At 29.2% G+C, this 18,516-nt stretch overlaps 1 protein-coding gene and 1 long non-coding RNA gene across 4 annotated transcripts; one reads left to right on the forward strand and one right to left on the reverse strand.

Moving 5' to 3' along the window:
* Nucleotides 1–671: 671 nt before the first annotated feature.
* Nucleotides 672–17,896, forward strand: LOC107398895 (putative ankyrin repeat protein RF_0381). The gene is made up of 3 exons (XM_064355073.1): nt 672–1,725; nt 16,430–17,189; nt 17,242–17,896. Exons 1-3 carry the CDS (start codon nt 1,690–1,692, stop codon nt 17,244–17,246), a joined length of 801 nt encoding a protein of 266 aa, XP_064211143.1. The 5' UTR covers nt 672–1,689; the 3' UTR covers nt 17,247–17,896.
* On the reverse strand, nt 7,944–14,377 carry LOC135265393 (uncharacterized). Of its 3 annotated transcripts, none has more exons than XR_010333040.1 (6): nt 13,922–14,377; nt 10,646–10,805; nt 10,367–10,587; nt 10,125–10,318; nt 8,710–8,851; nt 7,944–8,185 (listed from the first exon to the last, which is right to left on the reverse strand). It is a non-coding gene; the product is annotated as an uncharacterized LOC135265393 (long non-coding RNA). The 3 variants fall into 3 exon arrangements; XR_010333038.1 differs by having other exon boundaries at nt 7,945–8,185; nt 10,367–10,601; nt 13,922–14,374; XR_010333039.1 differs by lacking the exon at nt 10,646–10,805 and having other exon boundaries at nt 7,949–8,185; nt 10,367–10,613; nt 13,922–14,361.
* Nucleotides 17,897–18,516: the final 620 nt, after the last annotated feature.

Consider the following 18,516-nt stretch of genomic DNA (forward strand, 5'->3'; position numbering starts at 1 on the left):
AAATTCAGGTCAACAAGTTACAATTTTTGATATCAGACCTTTTCTTCATTAAATATGAGTATTCGTAATACATTTTTTACATAATCAATGTTTCTCTGTAGAAAGACGATCAAATTAATACTAGGGAATACAATGAAAACAGTTTCGACCAGCAAAATTGTGATCAAATTAAAGATGGACACAGTTTTACCATATTTGTACTGGAAATTGTTTTAAACGCAGCAGATTTCAATTTCTTTGTTCTAATAATGTAATTAAATATTGCCTTAATCTGTGCTCTAGTCTTAACTGCCCTAGCGCAAAATTACCAAAATTGTCAATCTTCCCATTTTTTTCGAATCGACCGAAAAGCCACGAACTAATCTACCGATTGTGGGCAACACTGCCAACATTGTTATAGTGGCGGTCAGCTCGATTTGCGTGTGCGTCATCAATCTCATTTTTTCATTACCAACACAAAGCTATAAAAAAATTATCAAAAACAATGCAAATTTAAACAACTAAGGGGTATCTAAGGGTGGTATCCTTGAACATTAATTTACATGTGCACTTCGACAACACCGTCAAGTGTCACGAATTTGTCAAACTGACATTAACAGTAAATTATAGTCGTTGTCGCATGGTTGTCGAAAGTGTTATCGGTGTTAATCGCAAGTATTTTCCGTTCGTTTATTGTGTTTTGTGATTTGCGTTTCGTTAGGTTTCTGATTCTGCGTTTATTAGTTCTTGTTTTGTAAATCTGTATTTTTTGTAACAACTCATAATTTAAACACTTCGTAACCTCAAAAAATATTTGATAGTTTGTCACCGCTATGCGCCTTCGACCATATATCATATAGACTGGGCAAGGTGAGATTTGTTTTGAAGCCAACATGTGCAGGTGGGGCAAGGGGAAATAAGGCTTGGTACGCGAATTTGACTCTTAGGTACCCCTTCTCTGATTGGTCCATTCAAAATATTTCCAAGTGTTTCGTTAATATTCGTCAAACTTCGTGCTTCACGATTGTGATTAAAGGATAAAATTGTGAATTTTGGGCTTAAATTTACTTGTGAATGGGTAAAATCTGGTTCTTGCGTCGAAATATACAGGAGAAAGTATTCACAAGGGGTATTCATCCGTAATGTCATCCGTAAGTAAGAAAATACAGGTGTTAACCTAAATCTGGAAACACACCAGTGGCGTCGTAACGTATTCTGATTTTCCGCTTTGATACTGAATATTTTTGAATATTACAACTCTGACGACATGTCATAAGATAGAATTAGAAGTATTTTAACTAAGGCATTTTTTTTTGAAACTCGAAAACTTAAATTATTTCTGAAACTTGTAATGTTTTTTCAATTGTTTGCCCCTTGACTACGAGCTGCCATTGAACAAGGAGTAAGCTTCCTCTTGCCCCTCACTCCTCGCACCCATACATGTTGGCTTCAAACAACCTGCCTACAAACTCGCTTTACGGCGAGTCTATATGATATATGGTCGAAGCTATGCGCCTGCTATGTAAACGTAGTGACAGAAATGTCAGATAACGCACACGCAAATGGAGCTGAGCGCTACCATACCTTCGACCATATATGGTCGAAGTACCATACCAACTATAACACAGAGCTTCCATTTTCTCGAACTTCGCGCAACTTGAAGTTTGTGTAGTGTTGACAGTTAGAAATTTAACAAAACAAAGCAGTAAAATGTCGATTATGTATTTTTCGGATCCTCTGAGTAATGTAAGTTAGTTCCCATTCTTGTTATTGTTCTAGTTCTGTGACTGGCTGACGTTATTGGAACAATGGAACATTGTTGACGTCAGGCCAGGAATTTTCACCTTTTCAATTATTTTTCTCAAAAACGGTAGAGCTTTGGTTAAAATAAAAAATATGGGTCGTCTATTTTGTTGTTGGCTATCCATATAAAAATTATCATTTTTTTAGTATTACTAATAAGTGACTAACACACCACGATTCAAGTATAGTTCTGAACCAAATTGTAGTTTTACCTTTAAAACGTTTTATTTTTTTGTTTTGATGAATCAAAAAGCCCCTAATTATATTTTTGCACCTTGCCGTCAAATCATATGTAGTACCCCCCGTTTGTGGTCATGTCAATATTCCCGCCCAATATGTCATTCTTTTGACATGTGTGTTACATGTCACAGATGTTCGGAAAATAAAAAGATAATTTTGCAGTGAAAATTAAAGTTTTTTTGATCCAAAAAGGTCAGTAATTTCCACTGTTCTCGAAAAACACAGGCAATTGAAAATTAATCGTGGAGGTGCGTTTCTTGAACAAAAATTTTTACGAGGTTAGGACAAGACGGGCGTGGTCATAAAAAATTCTTCTAGAAAACTGGCATTTTTCACGTAACAGCGTGGTTTGCTTTCACCCAAAATCAGTTTCATTAGCAATTTGGGTAAATTTTTACTTTAGCTGCTTCTAGAATTTCTTAATTTTTTTTTGCATTTTTCTTTAAAAAACCTCTAGTTTGCAAATATGATCTTGAAAATTTGTGCAAATGCTCCCTTTTCGAAAAGTATGATCTTGAAAGTTCTTGACTTCATTTTTTAAAATTTTTTTATTGCATTTTTCTTTACAGATATAAACACTTTACTTTACTTTACACTTGCTTACAACCGAAGGAACCTCTAGACTCTGAAGGATCTGTTCAAACAGTCCGGTGGATACAATCTTTCAGTCTCTCAAAAATTTTCTTGACTCTCAAAAAACTGTCCGGTGGACCTAACGTTTAAGTCAATAAAGTTTTGGATCCAATGAAAACTTGTAAATGTTTTGTGAAATGAGGTTCATTATCACAATTGGTTCGGTAGGCGGCTGGTTATTGTCTACAAAGGAAGGAGCTATTTAAAAGGTTTGGTGGACCTAATTTTTCAGTCAGTGAAATCCTGTACTCTACAGAAACTCTCCAGTGGATCTAATCTTTCCAGTCATTTGACTGAGACATTTGATTGTTTTTTCCAAATAGCCTATTGGGTGTCCTGTTGATTGTTTCTACAGCCTGTTCTGGAATCTTGAGAGGTTTCTTGTATCTATTCCAAAGTTTCAGTTCTAAAAATTGGCAGCTCCGTGAACACAAGAGATGGATAAGGACAAGCTTCTGTTGTCATCGCTTAAAGAACAGCAAAAAATGTTGAGCAGAGCATCTAGGTTAGAGCATTGCTTTTTATGAAATGGAGTCCATTTTTTAAATAGTCTGGTGGGTGGTAGCTCGTTGTCAACAATCCTCATTAAGATTTTGAACAGAATCTACTGAGTTGGTCTAAAAATAAAACACAGAAGATAGACGCGTGAGATGAGTGCATTGAGATGTTCTGGTCGACCTATGTTTTTTCCTAAACAATTTTTATTTTTTTTTACAAATCATCCAGTGGACGTCTGGTTGTTGCCAAAAACCCATATTGAAGTCTAAAAATCTTCAAGATCTAATGTTGGATTAGAAGCATTTGACGTCAGGATAACTTGTAAAAAATTTTTTTAGAGGGTCCAGTGGACCAACCTTTTTTTTTAATTCTTCAGACATGGTTGTGAAATTTTGTCTATTTTTTAAGGATCGCTCAGTGGGCGTACGTTTATTATCTAAAAACTAGACTTAAATGGTGACTCTTCTGAAACAATTCTTAGGGTCTGGAGCGTCTTTTTGCAAAAGTCTTGAGCTCCATTGGATCTTTTAAATGGTCCGAAACTAGATTGGTAGTCAGTCATCAATCAAAGCTTAATTGATTTTGAAGGTTTTTTTTTAAAGATGGAGTCCATCTCAGGAGTTGCGTTCTGCCCAGGGTCTCTTTCTGGTCAACAACTCTCATAGAAACCATAACTCTCTTAAAGAGCAATCTAGAAAAGCCAACCATAGAGTTGCAGAAAGGTTTTCTCGTATCAAATGAGTCGGTACAAAGGATCCGGTGGACCTTTCTCTTTTTTGTTAATAGTTCTTGAAACAAATTTGAAAAAGGGATTTAAACTACTCATCCTCATCGAGTGGCCCAATTAAAAAGTAGCACCGCTGGTCGGATGTACAAATTACTTTTATGAAAGGTTCTTTAGTCACCTTTTTGGAAACGTGTTGCCTACTGGACCCTTCATAATTGCTTACTTGCTTTTGCTCACTCTGCTTTTTTTCTCAAACCAGTGGTTTCGTAAGGATATCCCTCATAAATGACGAAAAGAAAAAGTTTGAAACCTAAAGCGTGTCTGAAAAATCCTGGCTGTAAGCAGGAGTTAAAAATGGTGCTATGCTCCAACTTCTGTTACTATGTTATTGCCCCATTACTGTAAAAATTACACCGTAAACTGTGTTACCCTCTGTTAGCAACATTTCTATAGTAACATTTTCTGTTAAATAACAACGGCAAAAATCTCGCCATAAACTAACAGTGACAGTGAAAGATCGTGAATTTTTACGATGTTTCACCAAATTAACAAGAAATTGCATTAAAAATGTGATAAGTGGAGAAAACTAGAAGCTTAGAATCACGCAGAACAGTTCGACCTTTGGTTTTTGAAGTATAGGAAACGAAGATTGGAAAAAAATCAACTGGTAAATTATCCATAATGTTGTAAAGGTAATCAGTAGCAATCCTAAGTGGCAAAAAACACAACATAAAATTCGTCAGGAACCAAAATTTGTATAAATAAAAATTTTAACACTGTGTACTCTTCATAGTGGAAATAGTATTCCGTGAAAATAAAACATAGATTTTTAAATTTCTGTTATTTATTTAAAATAACATTTTTGTCTTTCAATAGTTATTTCCTTTCTTGAAAATTCTGTTTTTTTTTATTTTGCGTATAAGTTTTGTACAGCACAGAATAAAATAATCTGATTTCAACTTGATTACTTAAGAAATTGTCTCAAAACAAAAAATGTGATTTTTTTTTCAATAAACAAGGATATTCTTTGCCTTGATCTGCAATCGTCTTCTGCATTCACTTTTTTTAACATTTTAGTGAAACTTTTTGCGATGCCAAATTCGAAATGATAATTTTATGGAAACTTCTTGACCTTTTCGAAAAAATATTTGAATCAAGTAGTACGTCATATGTCAAAATCGACTTCTAATATCTCTAAAATTACATTTTCGAACTCTGTTACTCTTATTTTAACAGAGAGAGTTAAGAATCGCAAATTAGACAGCTCTATAGGGCGGTGTCACTGTTGCTAACATTCTATAAACGTAACAGTACAACAGAGATAGTTAGAGAATACCACCATTAAGACTTGTGTTAAGCTTGTTCGTCAAAAACTGATTAGGCCTTGATGATGTTTTTTTGGAAAACAAGAATAAGAAGGGGGGGAGGAAGTGATATTAGTAGGTGTCTGAGTTTGAGATGAAAAAGTGGAGGCGGAATGACTCCAAGCAGCTTTTTAGCAGATCCTTTGTTAAGATATTCTCAAACATTGGACTCAGAAGCTGAAACCAACTGAGACAAACGAGGTTTGTCTTACGAAGGCGGTCTTTTCTTTTCTAGTTAGGAATGATCGTAAATGTGTTTACAATAACAAATCATTTCAACCGAGTTGTTGTGCTGTGACTACAACTACAAGTGTCTCAGGAGGAGTTCCTCCTTCACGTTTCTTGGAATGTTGAACTTAGAGCAATAAAGTTTGGCTGACATTCTGATAGCAATCAGGCAGATTAGAGTCATAGTCAGTATTCATGAAAAATCTAAGTTGTTTTGTTCATGACAAGGCATATAATTTTTTTTTCTAAAATCTTCTACAATAGGAAGAACCTACATGTCAACAGGAAAAATTCTATATATTCATTTTGTAGAAAATTTTATCAGCTTTAATTTTGGTAAAAAGATAAAAATTGATGGAAGTAACAGTTTTCGAGATATAAGCAAAAAACAAAAAAAACTGTAACCTTAATTAAATCTTCAAATATAATTTTGTCAATAATCTTTATTTTCATTTACCAACCTCTCTCAATCGGTTTAATCTTAATAATTTAAACATTATTAATTGGATTAATTAATTAATAATAATTAATAAAATTATTCTGATTTTTATATATTCTACCCAAATTATTTTTGGGAGAAAATTTATTCTTTTTCTTAGGCAATTTCTCGCTTTAAAACTAAAAAATGCCGAGATTATCTGCTCACAGATGAACCTTTGCATTTAAATAAAAAAACACCCATAAAACACATAAAAAGGTATTGTAGCTTAGAAAAATTAGGCGCTTGCTTATAAGCAAATTTAGAACTATTATTATTATTATTGTTATTAATATGATTATTACCCCAGTCAATTTAGACAAATCGGTGGAACATGGCATAGGGACTGTTGGTGAGCGTGCATTGGCGCGTTTTTTGTATACTTTAAATTGTGTGACATGACCACAAACGGGGGGTACTACATATGATCTTCCTGTAAGGTGCCACATATATTTACATTTACTCGAGAAAAATTTGAAAAATCTTTGTCTTGTGAATGTTTTTAAATGACCAAAAGCAATCCACTATTAATAACACTTTACAAACGTCGTTAAACGATTTTAATCGTAAATCTTTAGCACAATACGTTTTGAATTCTGATTTGACAGGGCCATAATACATGGCAGGAGCAAAATCGGCGGGAATACTACCAACTACCGGTAATGCAACTACCTTGTTGTATTCAGGATGGTGAACCAAAATTATATTTATTAAATGGAACACTATATTTTTTGCATGATTAGATTTTTCGCAAAAAAATAATGTAACTTTGTATAAACTATTATGGGTCTATCTTTTTTCATTTCGGACAAATTTGCAACAGAAAAACTTAGAATAACTTGTAGTTTTGGCTATATGCGACTTTTACTTCAAACACGCAGATCATGTAGAGGGAACATCATGTATTTTTTACATGGGTATTTGTTACATAAAAATTTGAAATATTTTTTTTATTATATTAATAATTCTTGAGGAGCAAAATTTATTTATCGATATCCCATTTGATTTCATTGTAGAAGGTGTACATTACATACCATAGATAATCAACGAACAAATTATCTGTCCCTTTATTTAGTCCATATACTTACTAATTAAATCAATAATATACTGGTAATTTTCTACTTAACGTATACCAGTACTTTTTGTTGTAAATATGATGTTCTTTTTAGTGAAAGTTTTATTTTAATTCGATGTCTGTGGAACAAAACCATCAAATTCGAACAAAACGGACATTCTAAGTACGATAAATTTAACAGAAAATTTGAACGAAACATCAAAAATTAGTTTTTCGAATATTTCACAAGACTGAAAATAAATTAGAAATTTATTTTCAAAAACCGATCTCAAACGTGTTGACAATTTCCAATTTCCATTCAAGTTTTATAGATCTCCTGAAAATTGCCTGACAAAATATTTTCAAAAAGTTAGGTCAATTAACTTTCTACTTATTGCCATTTTTTTTGGTATGGTAACGTGTTTTGTTTTCGAACTCTTCCGCAAATAAATCTATTGTGAATGGCTGCTTTTAATGGTAACTATCTTCCAAACGCAGAGTTAGAATTTTTTTGTAAAGGAATTTTAGCTTCAGAATTGAAATCAAAATCAAAAAATTAAAATTTCTGAAATGTTTGAAATACATTCTTAGTTTTTTTTGTGAAATTTTGTTAGGAAAGCCGAAAAATTACAAAAGTAAATTAAAAGTAATGTTCATTATTAAATTAAGTCAGAAATAGTTATTATCTTTATTCTTTTCACCCGTTTTACTACGTTTTTCAACCACAAAGATAATTTTTCTAAAATAATTTGTCGAAAAATAAGTTCAAACTTCTTCTTTAAATTCACGAATTTAAGTCAAAAATGCAAAAAAATAACCAAAGTAAATACATAACATGAATAATGTGTTTTACAACCAGAAACACAGTTATTTTGCAAAATGAATCAAAAACAAACAAGAAAATTACCAAATAAACTATTGTCACGACCTAGTTTCGTAGAGCGTTTTCTTTTGCTACCAAACTCTTGGTCGGACTTCAGAAGGGACCTGGTGTTACGAAAAAACAACTTTTAGACTAACAAAATTTTAATATATTGAATGTAAAACAAAACAAAAGCGGTAGCAAATAAATTTATAGAAAAAAATAATCTATGTTCTTACATAATTTTTCCCCCAAGGTGGCAATGTCTTATCTGATAAAATTGTTATCTTATAAAATTGTAACGGAGCTTCTTAAACACCTAAAAAATAAAAATGTTAGTAACAGAAATAAGGTGAATACAACAAAAATATGCTAAACATGGTGCAAATTAAGACAAACACCACGTTATAATGTCCGGGTACACTAATATTTTAAGCATTTGTTGATGCTGGCATTGTGGTTTTTATATTTGAGGTTTTTTTTATATTTTTATATTACGAGGTTTTTATATTTGAAAATCAGAAAAATTAATTTGATGTGTGGGATATTTAAAATCCAATTTTGAGTAATACATTCAGAAAGATTTTTGTAAGTCGGTAAGTTAGTTTTGTGAACAGGATTAAGTTTAAATGATTTTAAATTTGACCACGTCGCTGGTATAATATGTTTAATTTTTGCTTCTTGGGAGTTATTAGTAAAGCAAGGGAATCTAGTTGGAATTAAAATTTCGTTGTTAATTTCTAATTTACAATGACAAGGTAGTTTGATTTTTTGTGCCCTGATATTTTGATTTGGAAGAGTTATAGATTGTGTTAGTTTGTCGCAGTTAATTTCTGTTCCAACCTTTATACGTGTGGCGATATACATCTTAGTCCGGGAGTAGGCATCTCAAAAGTTGGTCCGGACTCTGGAGTTTTGGTAAATCGTCAAGGGTTGGGGATTTTTCGGGGCCTATAACTTTGATTATTTCTTCGTAGTGTTTGTCCTAAGCAAACAATTAAAAATAGATTAATGAAAAGGTTGTTTTTTTTTTCGAATTTTGATAACTATAATAGTTTCGTCGTAATCGGTGGTCAAAAATTGAAAAAAAGTGAAAATGGCAACTTTTTTTGCGTTTTTTTCGGAAACTGTAAGATTTAGAGCAATGAGCAAAAATTCCTCTGATAGCGCTTGATTTTATCTATTTTTTCGTTCAAACCCGGAGCCGCTCCGGGCAACGGTTCCGGCTACAAAGGCGATTTTCAATTAAAAAATTCATAACTAAAAAATTAAAAGTCGTAGAGCAATGCGGTTTGTTCTATTGGATTTAGCGGCTCATTTTTTGTATTTTACTAACTTTTAACAAGATCTAACATTTTAAAATTTTTTGCTAAAAATTAACATAGGCAATTTCTATATTGGAAAATTTTATTCAACAAAAAATTCATAACTCACAAACTAAAAGTCGTTGAGCAATGCGATTTATTCTATTGGATTCAGTGGCTTATTTTTTGTATTATACCAACTTTTAATGAGATCTAACATTTTAAAATTTTTTGCTAAAAATTAAGATAGGTATCTTTTATATTGTAAAATTTTATTCAACAAAAAAATTCATAACTTAAAAACTAAAAGTCCAAGAGCAATGCGGTTTGTTCCATTGAATTCAGCGGCTCATTTTGTGCATTATACTAATTTTTCACGAGATTTAAAATTTTGATTTTTTTGCCAAAATTTTCTGAGTAATACACAAAATGATTTGAATATTTTTTTTACATTCGTTCTATCATAGTTGTTTGGACTTATATGTGTCTTTACATCTCACTAAAGTTGTTAAAAGTCCACAAATAGTCCATTTGATCGATTTTTTGATGTTTGATTTTTTCAATTTTTGTCGCAATTTTTGTCAATTTTGGGTACTCGGAACATTTCCCGAGCAATAGCTCCGGAACTATTAGAGATAACCCCATAAAGTGTATTATCTTGGAAAGCTTTTTAAATTATCTATTTTTTTCAAAAAAGATTATTGGTCTCCGAGTAATAGTTATTGAGAAAATTGCAAATAAAGGCAAAAATAGGTAAAATTTTAAAAAATTCATAACTAACTAAAAATTCATAACTAAAAAATTATTGGGAATTTGGCAATTTTCTCGACGCCAGTCGATTCCCCGGATCATTTTACATACGATAGAATTAAAATAGCTCCACGTTTTCGAATAGTTTTGCCGTAATTGAAAAAATCAAAAAAATAAAAATTTGTGTAATTGCGATTTCAGTACCTGAACGTCTTGGTGCATCCCTAAAAGCGTCAAAACGAAACAACCCGCCATCGCATTCGTGTCAGAACCAAAAACATTACAAAAAATTACAGCCAAGAGAAACGTGTTAACTTCATCCTCCAATTCCTGATAACTCAGTTCCTCATTCAAATATTTCTCAACAAGGACGTCAAGAAACGGCCGCTTTTTTTCCTCTACAACCAGAATTCTACTAGAATCAGAAATAAATCAATCACACAAACCTTCGACTTCTAATTGACACGTAATTTGCTCTTTTTTCCGCTCGATCAAATCACGCGTTGTTTCCTTAACCAGCTTCACATTTTCCTGCTCCGCCTTGTATTCCTTCGTCCAGGAGAAGAGAGTGATAATCCACGCGGAAAATTCGCATAAGAACCACTTCCATTATCTTGTCAAAGGTGCGACTGTAATTTGCGTTCGTGATTTGCCCATTCAGGGGAACCTCAAAAATGGTTTCTGATCAAAAAACTAAAAAAAAAAATACAAAAAACATAACTCACCACTAACAACATCCACTGCAAAGTTTGTCACAAACTTGTAGTGATCTATTTCGCCTTTATCGCACTTAAAAGTGATTCTTATGTAGAATTTTCTGTTGAATTCTAATCTGTAGGTCGCTTTTTGATTTGGAATTGCCTTCATTATGAAAAAGACGTTTTTCTAAAAAATTTTGAAAAACTAAAATTGCTCAAATTTTGTGTTTACATCGTCATATTTTCCTTCTGAATAAAGATTGAAAATTAATTTTTTGCACTAGATTCCTCAGTATATGTAGATTCTAACGTATATAAACAATCTTCATATTTTATAATTTTCTTATAACGTGTCATATTTGTGTAGTGGAATTTTCGAGATGCGAGAATTTTTTTATTTTAAAAGATAGACCCTTACATAAGCGAAATGAAATGATGCCAATAGTTCATATATGTAAGTTTTTTCTGCAAGAATCATTTCGATATCTGTAATAATTACCAAGCTCGCTAGGTGAAATGTCGAGCTGTGTCGTTCCACTTTTCTTAGTTTTTAGTCAATTTTTTTCAATTACAAACATGTCAAAAACGGTAAATAATAAAATAATAAATAATTTTCACGTCAAAGAACAGTTTACTTACTAACTAAATTCCTTGAAATTAGTTAAAATTACACATTTTAATGAAATATAAATAAATTGAAAATTGAAAATTGAAAATTGAAAATTGAAAATTGAAAATTGAAAATTGAAAATTGAAAATTGAAAATTGAAAATTGAAAATTGAAAATTGAAAATTGAAAATTGAAAATTGAAAATTGAAAATTGAAAATTGAAAATTGAAAATTGAAAATTGAAAATTGAAAATTGAAAATTGAAAATTGAAAATTGAAAATTGAAAATTGAAAATTGAAAATTGAAAATTGAAAATTGAAAATTGAAAATTGAAAATTGAAAATTGAAAATTGAAAATTGAAAATTGAAAATTGAAAATTGAAAATTGAAAATTGAAAATTGAAAATTGAAAATTGAAAATTGAAAATTGAAAATTGAAAATTGAAAATTGAAAATTGAAAATTGAAAATTGAAAATTGAAAATTGAAAATTGAAAATTGAAAATTGAAAATTGAAAATTGAAAATTGAAAATTGAAAATTGAAAATTGAAAATTGAAAATTGAAAATTGAAAATTGAAAATTGAAAATTGAAAATTGAAAATTGAAAATTGAAAATTGAAAATTGAAAATTGAAAATTGAAAATTGAAAATTGAAAATTGAAAATTGAAAATTGAAAATTGAAAATTGAAAATTGAAAATTGAAAATTGAAAATTGAAAATTGAAAATTGAAAATTGAAAATTGAAAATTGAAAATTGAAAATTGAAAATTGAAAATTGAAAATTGAAAATTGAAAATTGAAAATTGAAAATTGAAAATTGAAAATTGAAAATTGAAAATTGAAAATTGAAAATTGAAAATTGAAAATTGAAAATTGCAAATTGAAAATTGAAAATTGAAAATTGCAAATTGCAAATTGCAAATTGAAAATTGAAAATTGAAAATTGAAAATTGAAAATTGAAAATTGAAAATTGAAAATTGAAAATTGAAAATTGAAAATTGAAAATTGAAAATTGAAAATTGAAAATTGAAAATTGAAAATTGAAAATTGAAAATTGAAAATTGAAAATTGAAAATTGAAAATTGAAAATTGAAAATTGCAAATTGCAAATTGCAAATTGAAAATTGAAAATTGAAAATTGAAAATTGAAAATTGAAAATTGAAAATTGAAAATTGAAAATTGAAAATTGAAAATTGAAAATTGAAAATTGAAAATTGAAAATTGAAAATTGAAAATTGAAAATTGAAAATTGAAAATTGAAAATTGAAAATTGAAAATTGAAAATTGAAAATTGAAAATTGAAAATTGAAAATTGAAAATTGAAAATTGAAAATTGAAAATTGAAAATTGAAAATTGAAAATTGAAAATTGAAAATTGAAAATTGAAAATTGAAAATTGAAAATTGAAAATTGAAAATTGAAAATTGAAAATTGAAAATTGAAAATTGAAAATTGAAAATTGAAAATTGAAAATTGAAAATTGAAAATTGAAAATTGAAAATTGAAAATTGAAAATTGAAAATTGAAAATTGAAAATTGCAAATTGAAAATTGCAAATTGAAAATTGCAAATTGAAAATTGCAAATTGCAAATTGCAAATTGAAAATTGAAAATTGAAAATTGAAAATTGAAAATTGAAAATTGAAAATTGAAAATTGAAAATTGAAAATTGAAAATTGAAAATTGAAAATTGAAAATTGAAAATTGAAAATTGAAAATTGAAAATTGAAAATTGAAAATTGAAAATTGAAAATTGAAAATTGAAAATTGAAAATTGAAAATTGAAAATTGAAAATTGAAAATTGAAAATTGAAAATTGAAAATTGAAAATTGAAAATTGAAAATTGAAAATTGAAAATTGAAAATTGAAAATTGAAAATTGAAAATTGAAAATTGAAAATTGAAAATTGAAAATTGAAAATTGAAAATTGAAAATTGAAAATTGAAAATTGAAAATTGAAAATTGAAAATTGAAAATTGAAAATTGAAAATTGAAAATTGAAAATTGAAAATTGAAAATTGAAAATTGAAAATTGAAAATTGAAAATTGAAAATTGAAAATTGAAAATTGAAAATTGAAAATTGAAAATTGAAAATTGAAAATTGAAAATTGAAAATTGAAAATTGAAAATTGAAAATTGAAAATTGAAAATTGAAAATTGAAAATTGAAAATTGAAAATTGAAAATTGAAAATTGAAAATTGAAAATTGAAAATTGAAAATTGAAAATTGAAAATTGAAAATTGAAAATTGAAAATTAAAAATTGAAAATTTAAAATTTAAAATTTAAAATTTAAAATTTAAAATTTAAAATTGAAAATTGAAAATCATTGAAATAAAACGTAAATGATTGAAAAGTTTTCAAACACTTGTTCGATTTGAAATCTCAGTTTTTTGCAACATTCTGATATGTGTTTTATGGCAAAAGAAACCATTATTAACCTAAATTGACCTAAACTTTTTGTTTCAAAGAATTTGCCAAAAAAATTGGTAAAGAACTGAACAAATTACATTAAAACAAAACGTATTTTAACGTGATTTGTTTCAAAATTGATGTATGTAAGCTAATATGTTGATTTAGCTTGTTTTCTATCAAAATTTCGTCAAAAACGCCTAAAAAAATTTCAATTGAAGCCTTTGAATACGTTTTTGAGATAAAAGCGCAGTTTTGTCGGAAGATTTACCTACTTGTAATAGTTGCCAACATCACTTACACATGGAATAGTTGAAACTGAAAACAATAAGATTAAAAATTCGGAGAACGCATGTGTTGCTACAACACAGTTTTATCAAGTTTTTAGGAATAATAAAAATCATTATTTTCAACATTTCCAGTTCCACGAATCACAGTTAAAATTAAGGCTGTGGTTTGCCGTCACATTTGTGCGGACGACTATAACTTTGTGTTAGCCGTCCGCACATTTGTGGACATTACATATTATGGATAATCAACCAACAAATTATCTGTCTCTTCGTATAGTCCATATACTTATTTATTAAATCAATATTGTACTGGTAATTTTCTACTTAACATATACCAGTAATTTTTGTTGTAAGTATGATGTTTTTTTTGAGTGAAATTTTATTTTAATTTGATGTCTGTGGAACAAAACCATCACGGTTGAACAAAACGGACATTCTAAGTACGATAAATTTAACGGAAAATTCGAACGAAACATCAAAAATTAGTTTTTCGAATATCTCACAAGAATGAGAATAAATTAGAAATTTCCAATTTCCATTCAAGTTTTACAGATCTCCTGAAAATTGCTTGACAAAATATTTTCGAAAAGTCAGGTCAATTAACTTTCTACTTATGCCACTTTTTTTGGTATGGTAACGTGTTTTGTTTTCGCACTCTTCCGCAAATAAACCTTTTGTGATTGGCTACTTTTAAATGGTAACTATCTTCCAAACGCAGAGTTAGAAATTTTTTGTAAAGGAGTTTAGATTCAGAATTGAAATCAAAATCAAAAAATTAAAATTTCTGAAATGTTTGAAATAAAATCTCAGGTTTTTTGTGAAATTCTGTTAGGAAAGCCGAAAAATTATTAAAGTAAATTAAAAGTAATGTTCATTAATAAATTAGGTCAAAAATAATTGTTATCTTTATTCTTTTCACCCGTTTTACTACGTTTTTCAACCACAAAGAAATTTTTTTAAATAATTTGTCGAAAAATAAGTTCAAACTTCTTCTTTAAATTCACGAATTTAAGTCAAAAATGCGAAAAAGAACCAAATTAAATACAAAACATAAATAATATGTTTTACAGCCAGAAACACAATTATTTCGCAAAATGAATCAAAAACAAACAAAAAAATCGCCAATTAAACTATTTTTTTTAATATTTCGAGTTTTTAAGTTCGTTTTTGGGATTAAAATACCCAAAAAACAAAAATAAATGGAAACTGATAGTTTTTCTTTTGTTTATTCAGTTTAGTTTATTTCTTGAGTGAAATTTCATCGAAATAAAATATAAATACTTGAAAAGTTTTTTTAAACACTTGTTCGAACTGAAATCTCAGTTTTTTGCAACATTTTGGTATCTGTTTTATAGCAAAAGCATTATTAACCTAAATTGACCTAAACTTTTTGTTTCAAAGAATTTGCCAAAAAAATTGGTAAAGAACTGAACGAATAAAATTAAAACAAAACGTATTTAATTATTTGTTTCAAAATTGATGTATGTAAGCTAATATGTTGGTTTAGCACGTTTTCTATCAAAATTTCGTCAAAAACGCCCAGAAAAATTTTAATTGAAGCCTTTGAATACGTTTTTGAGATAAAAACGCAGTTTTCTCGAAAGATATACCTACTTGTAATTGTTGCCAACATAACTTACCCATGGAATAGTCGAACCTGAAAACAATAACAATTGTTTGCATTATTTTCTAAGGTTTAAGCACGTATTTGTGACACAGTCTTATGACGCGATTTAAGAATAATCAAAAACACTATTTACAACAGAGTGTTGTATTATTTATTTTTCAGAACTTTCCTCAAACGTGTTGTCGTTAGCAATTTTAATTCAAGTTTTACGGATCTCTTGAAAATTACCTGACAAAATATTTTTGAAAAATTAGGTCACTTAACTTTCTACTTATTGTCACTCTCTTTTTTTAAAAAAAACCAGAGTTGAGTGTTGTAAGTCTGAAATCAAGAACGCCTTGGAAAATATGATGACAGATTCAGATTTCTTGTAAATAAGTGCCTGAAGAACGGTAAAAACGTCCAGTTTTTTTGGTTTTTTCTTGAAAAAATAAAAACGTAAATTACAAATTTTCATGAGATCTCCATGGTGGAGTTTGAAAAACAGACACTCTGTATAGGGTGTTCTATTAAAAGAATAACTTTGGTTCACCCCTCCGTGTATAACAAGTATTTTTAGTTTTTCTTAGATCGCCCTCTACTGATAAGTGATAACACTGATAACATTACGTGTCTCGTACACGTTTTATTCGATCTTAAAACGCAAAAAAATTCATAAATTATGTTTATGTTTATGTTTATTAATTTATTATGCAGTATTGACCAATGCAAGTTTAGATCAAATATCGTTAGTCTTAAAAGCTACCAAAAGTGCAATAAAAGTTAGGGTGTTGTACTTAAAACAAAACATAAGTTTGGATAGTAGTTCATTTCTGAAACAGCTTCTGAATTGAAAATAATTTTTAATTAAGACTGTTTTGTTCTAGCAATTACAAGAGGCAATATTTAACGGTAATCTAAACCAAGTTGATAAAATAATCGCTGAAACACTCGCAATTCAATGGAATCGTATAGAACTTTTAGCGCAAGAAAACAGTGAAGAACTAAATCGATCTGACGAGCTTGTGCAAGTCGCAAAGATTCGTAAACTAAATAAGAATGTAATAACCACTGGAAGATTTGACCGGAATGAAACTACACCTTTAACTGCTGCTATCTTATCTGGAAAGTTAGACGAAGCCAAGGTGCTTTTAGAAGAAGGAACAGATTCTTGCAAAGCAGACTCCAACCAACAAACTCCTCTTCTTGCAGCAGTGCGATCTAAAAGTCTTGAAGCTGTGAGACTTTTGTTACATTACGGTGCAAATTTAACGATTCCGACTGCTTTTCTGGAAGCTATTAACTTGAATTGTTCGGAAATTGTTAAATATTTTATAGAAAACGGAGCTGACGTCAATAAACAGTATCGAGACGGTTTCACACCCTTGACCAAAGCTATAGACAATGGAAATGTGAAAATAGTAAAAGTGCTTTTGAACAGTGGGGCTGATGTGAATTTGGCTAATGATGAAGGGGAGACTCCTTTAAGGATTGCAACTAATAAAAGAAGTATTTTTATTGTGTATCTCTTAGTCGAGAAAGGCGCTGATATGGATTTGGCTCGTGAAGATCTAGAAGAATTTGCAGAAGATGATGAAGATTTTTACACCTATTATCAAAATTTGCAGATGAACAACTCCAACAGTTGTAAGTTTTATTATCTTGAGTTTGTATGCAGTGAATACATTTTAAATTTTAGATTGAAACAGATTTTTGTCTTGGAGGCTAAGAAGATGCGAACTACATGCTTGAATTGTGTATTTTTATTGTATCTACAGGGTGCTCAAAAACTGGCGCACCAACTCAGTGGTACGTTGTTGAGAAGCATGTGCAGATCACGGGAAAAATCTCGAAAAAATTCTTAATGTTATATTTTAAAAAATCTGGAATAACAAACTTATTTTGCTAACTTCCTCATTTTTTATTATTTTTTAATGTTTCTATGTTTCGCACTTAGTAATCGTTCTCTAACAAAACGATGAATAATTATTTTTAAATTTACTATGAGATCTTAGCAGTTTTTTTAATTTAAAAAAAATTAAATTTATCAAAAAATCGTAGTTTGTAGATGTGCCAACACTGGGAACTATTTCCTAGGAAACCGTTTTAAAAATAATTTATTTTTATTGTTGATCAAATTCTATTGCGATCACGACTGTTAGGCAACGTTGCCACATATCATTTATTTAAAATTTGTTATTTATCAATAACTTTAATACAAAGAATTTTTTTACTATTTTTACCTTTATGTGTAAGCAAATCTCTACCACACTCCATTGAATTGGTGCGCCGATTTTTGAGCACCCGGTATATTGTATCATTGTATTTTTATATTGATTAAATTTTACTGCATTTTTATACTTTATTTACACCTTATCCTTCAAGAAATTTTGTGCTAAAACAGTGACTGAAAAAACAAAATTGAGTGAAATAGGTTAAAACAACATCAGTTTTGATCCAATTTTTAAGTTCTTTGCCAGTTTAATCCAGCGCATTAATTTCTTATCTCTTTAATAATGGCTAATTTATTTCATAGTACAGGGTGATCCAGCTTAACTTTCTTTTCAGTTATTAATAAGTTGGACTTTTGATATTTTGTATACGTTATTTATACTTTAGGACGTATTTCAGGAAAATATTTTTGATTATACAGGTGTCCTTAAAAGTATGACGTTAACATAATATTTTTTTTATGGCATGCTATTACTTTTTTGTGCTCGAATACATTTTTGGTTTTTTACATGTCACTTAAGTTTTTTTATATCGTTTCAGTGATAACTTAAAAAAATATATAAAAACCAATAAAATCGGTTTTACACTTTTAGTTTTAAAAATTATTAAAAAATAGAAACAATGTTTTTTGATAACATTGTTACTAGGTGAGAGTTGGGGAGGGTCTAACAGTTTCACGGATTACTACAGAGTGTTTACAATTTACTTCCAAACTTTTTAAGTTGAACGATATAAAAAAGAA

The sequence above is a fragment of the Tribolium castaneum genome, chromosome 2, assembly GCF_031307605.1.
Source record: "Tribolium castaneum strain GA2 chromosome 2, icTriCast1.1, whole genome shotgun sequence".
NCBI classification, from domain to species: domain Eukaryota; kingdom Metazoa; phylum Arthropoda; class Insecta; order Coleoptera; family Tenebrionidae; genus Tribolium; species Tribolium castaneum.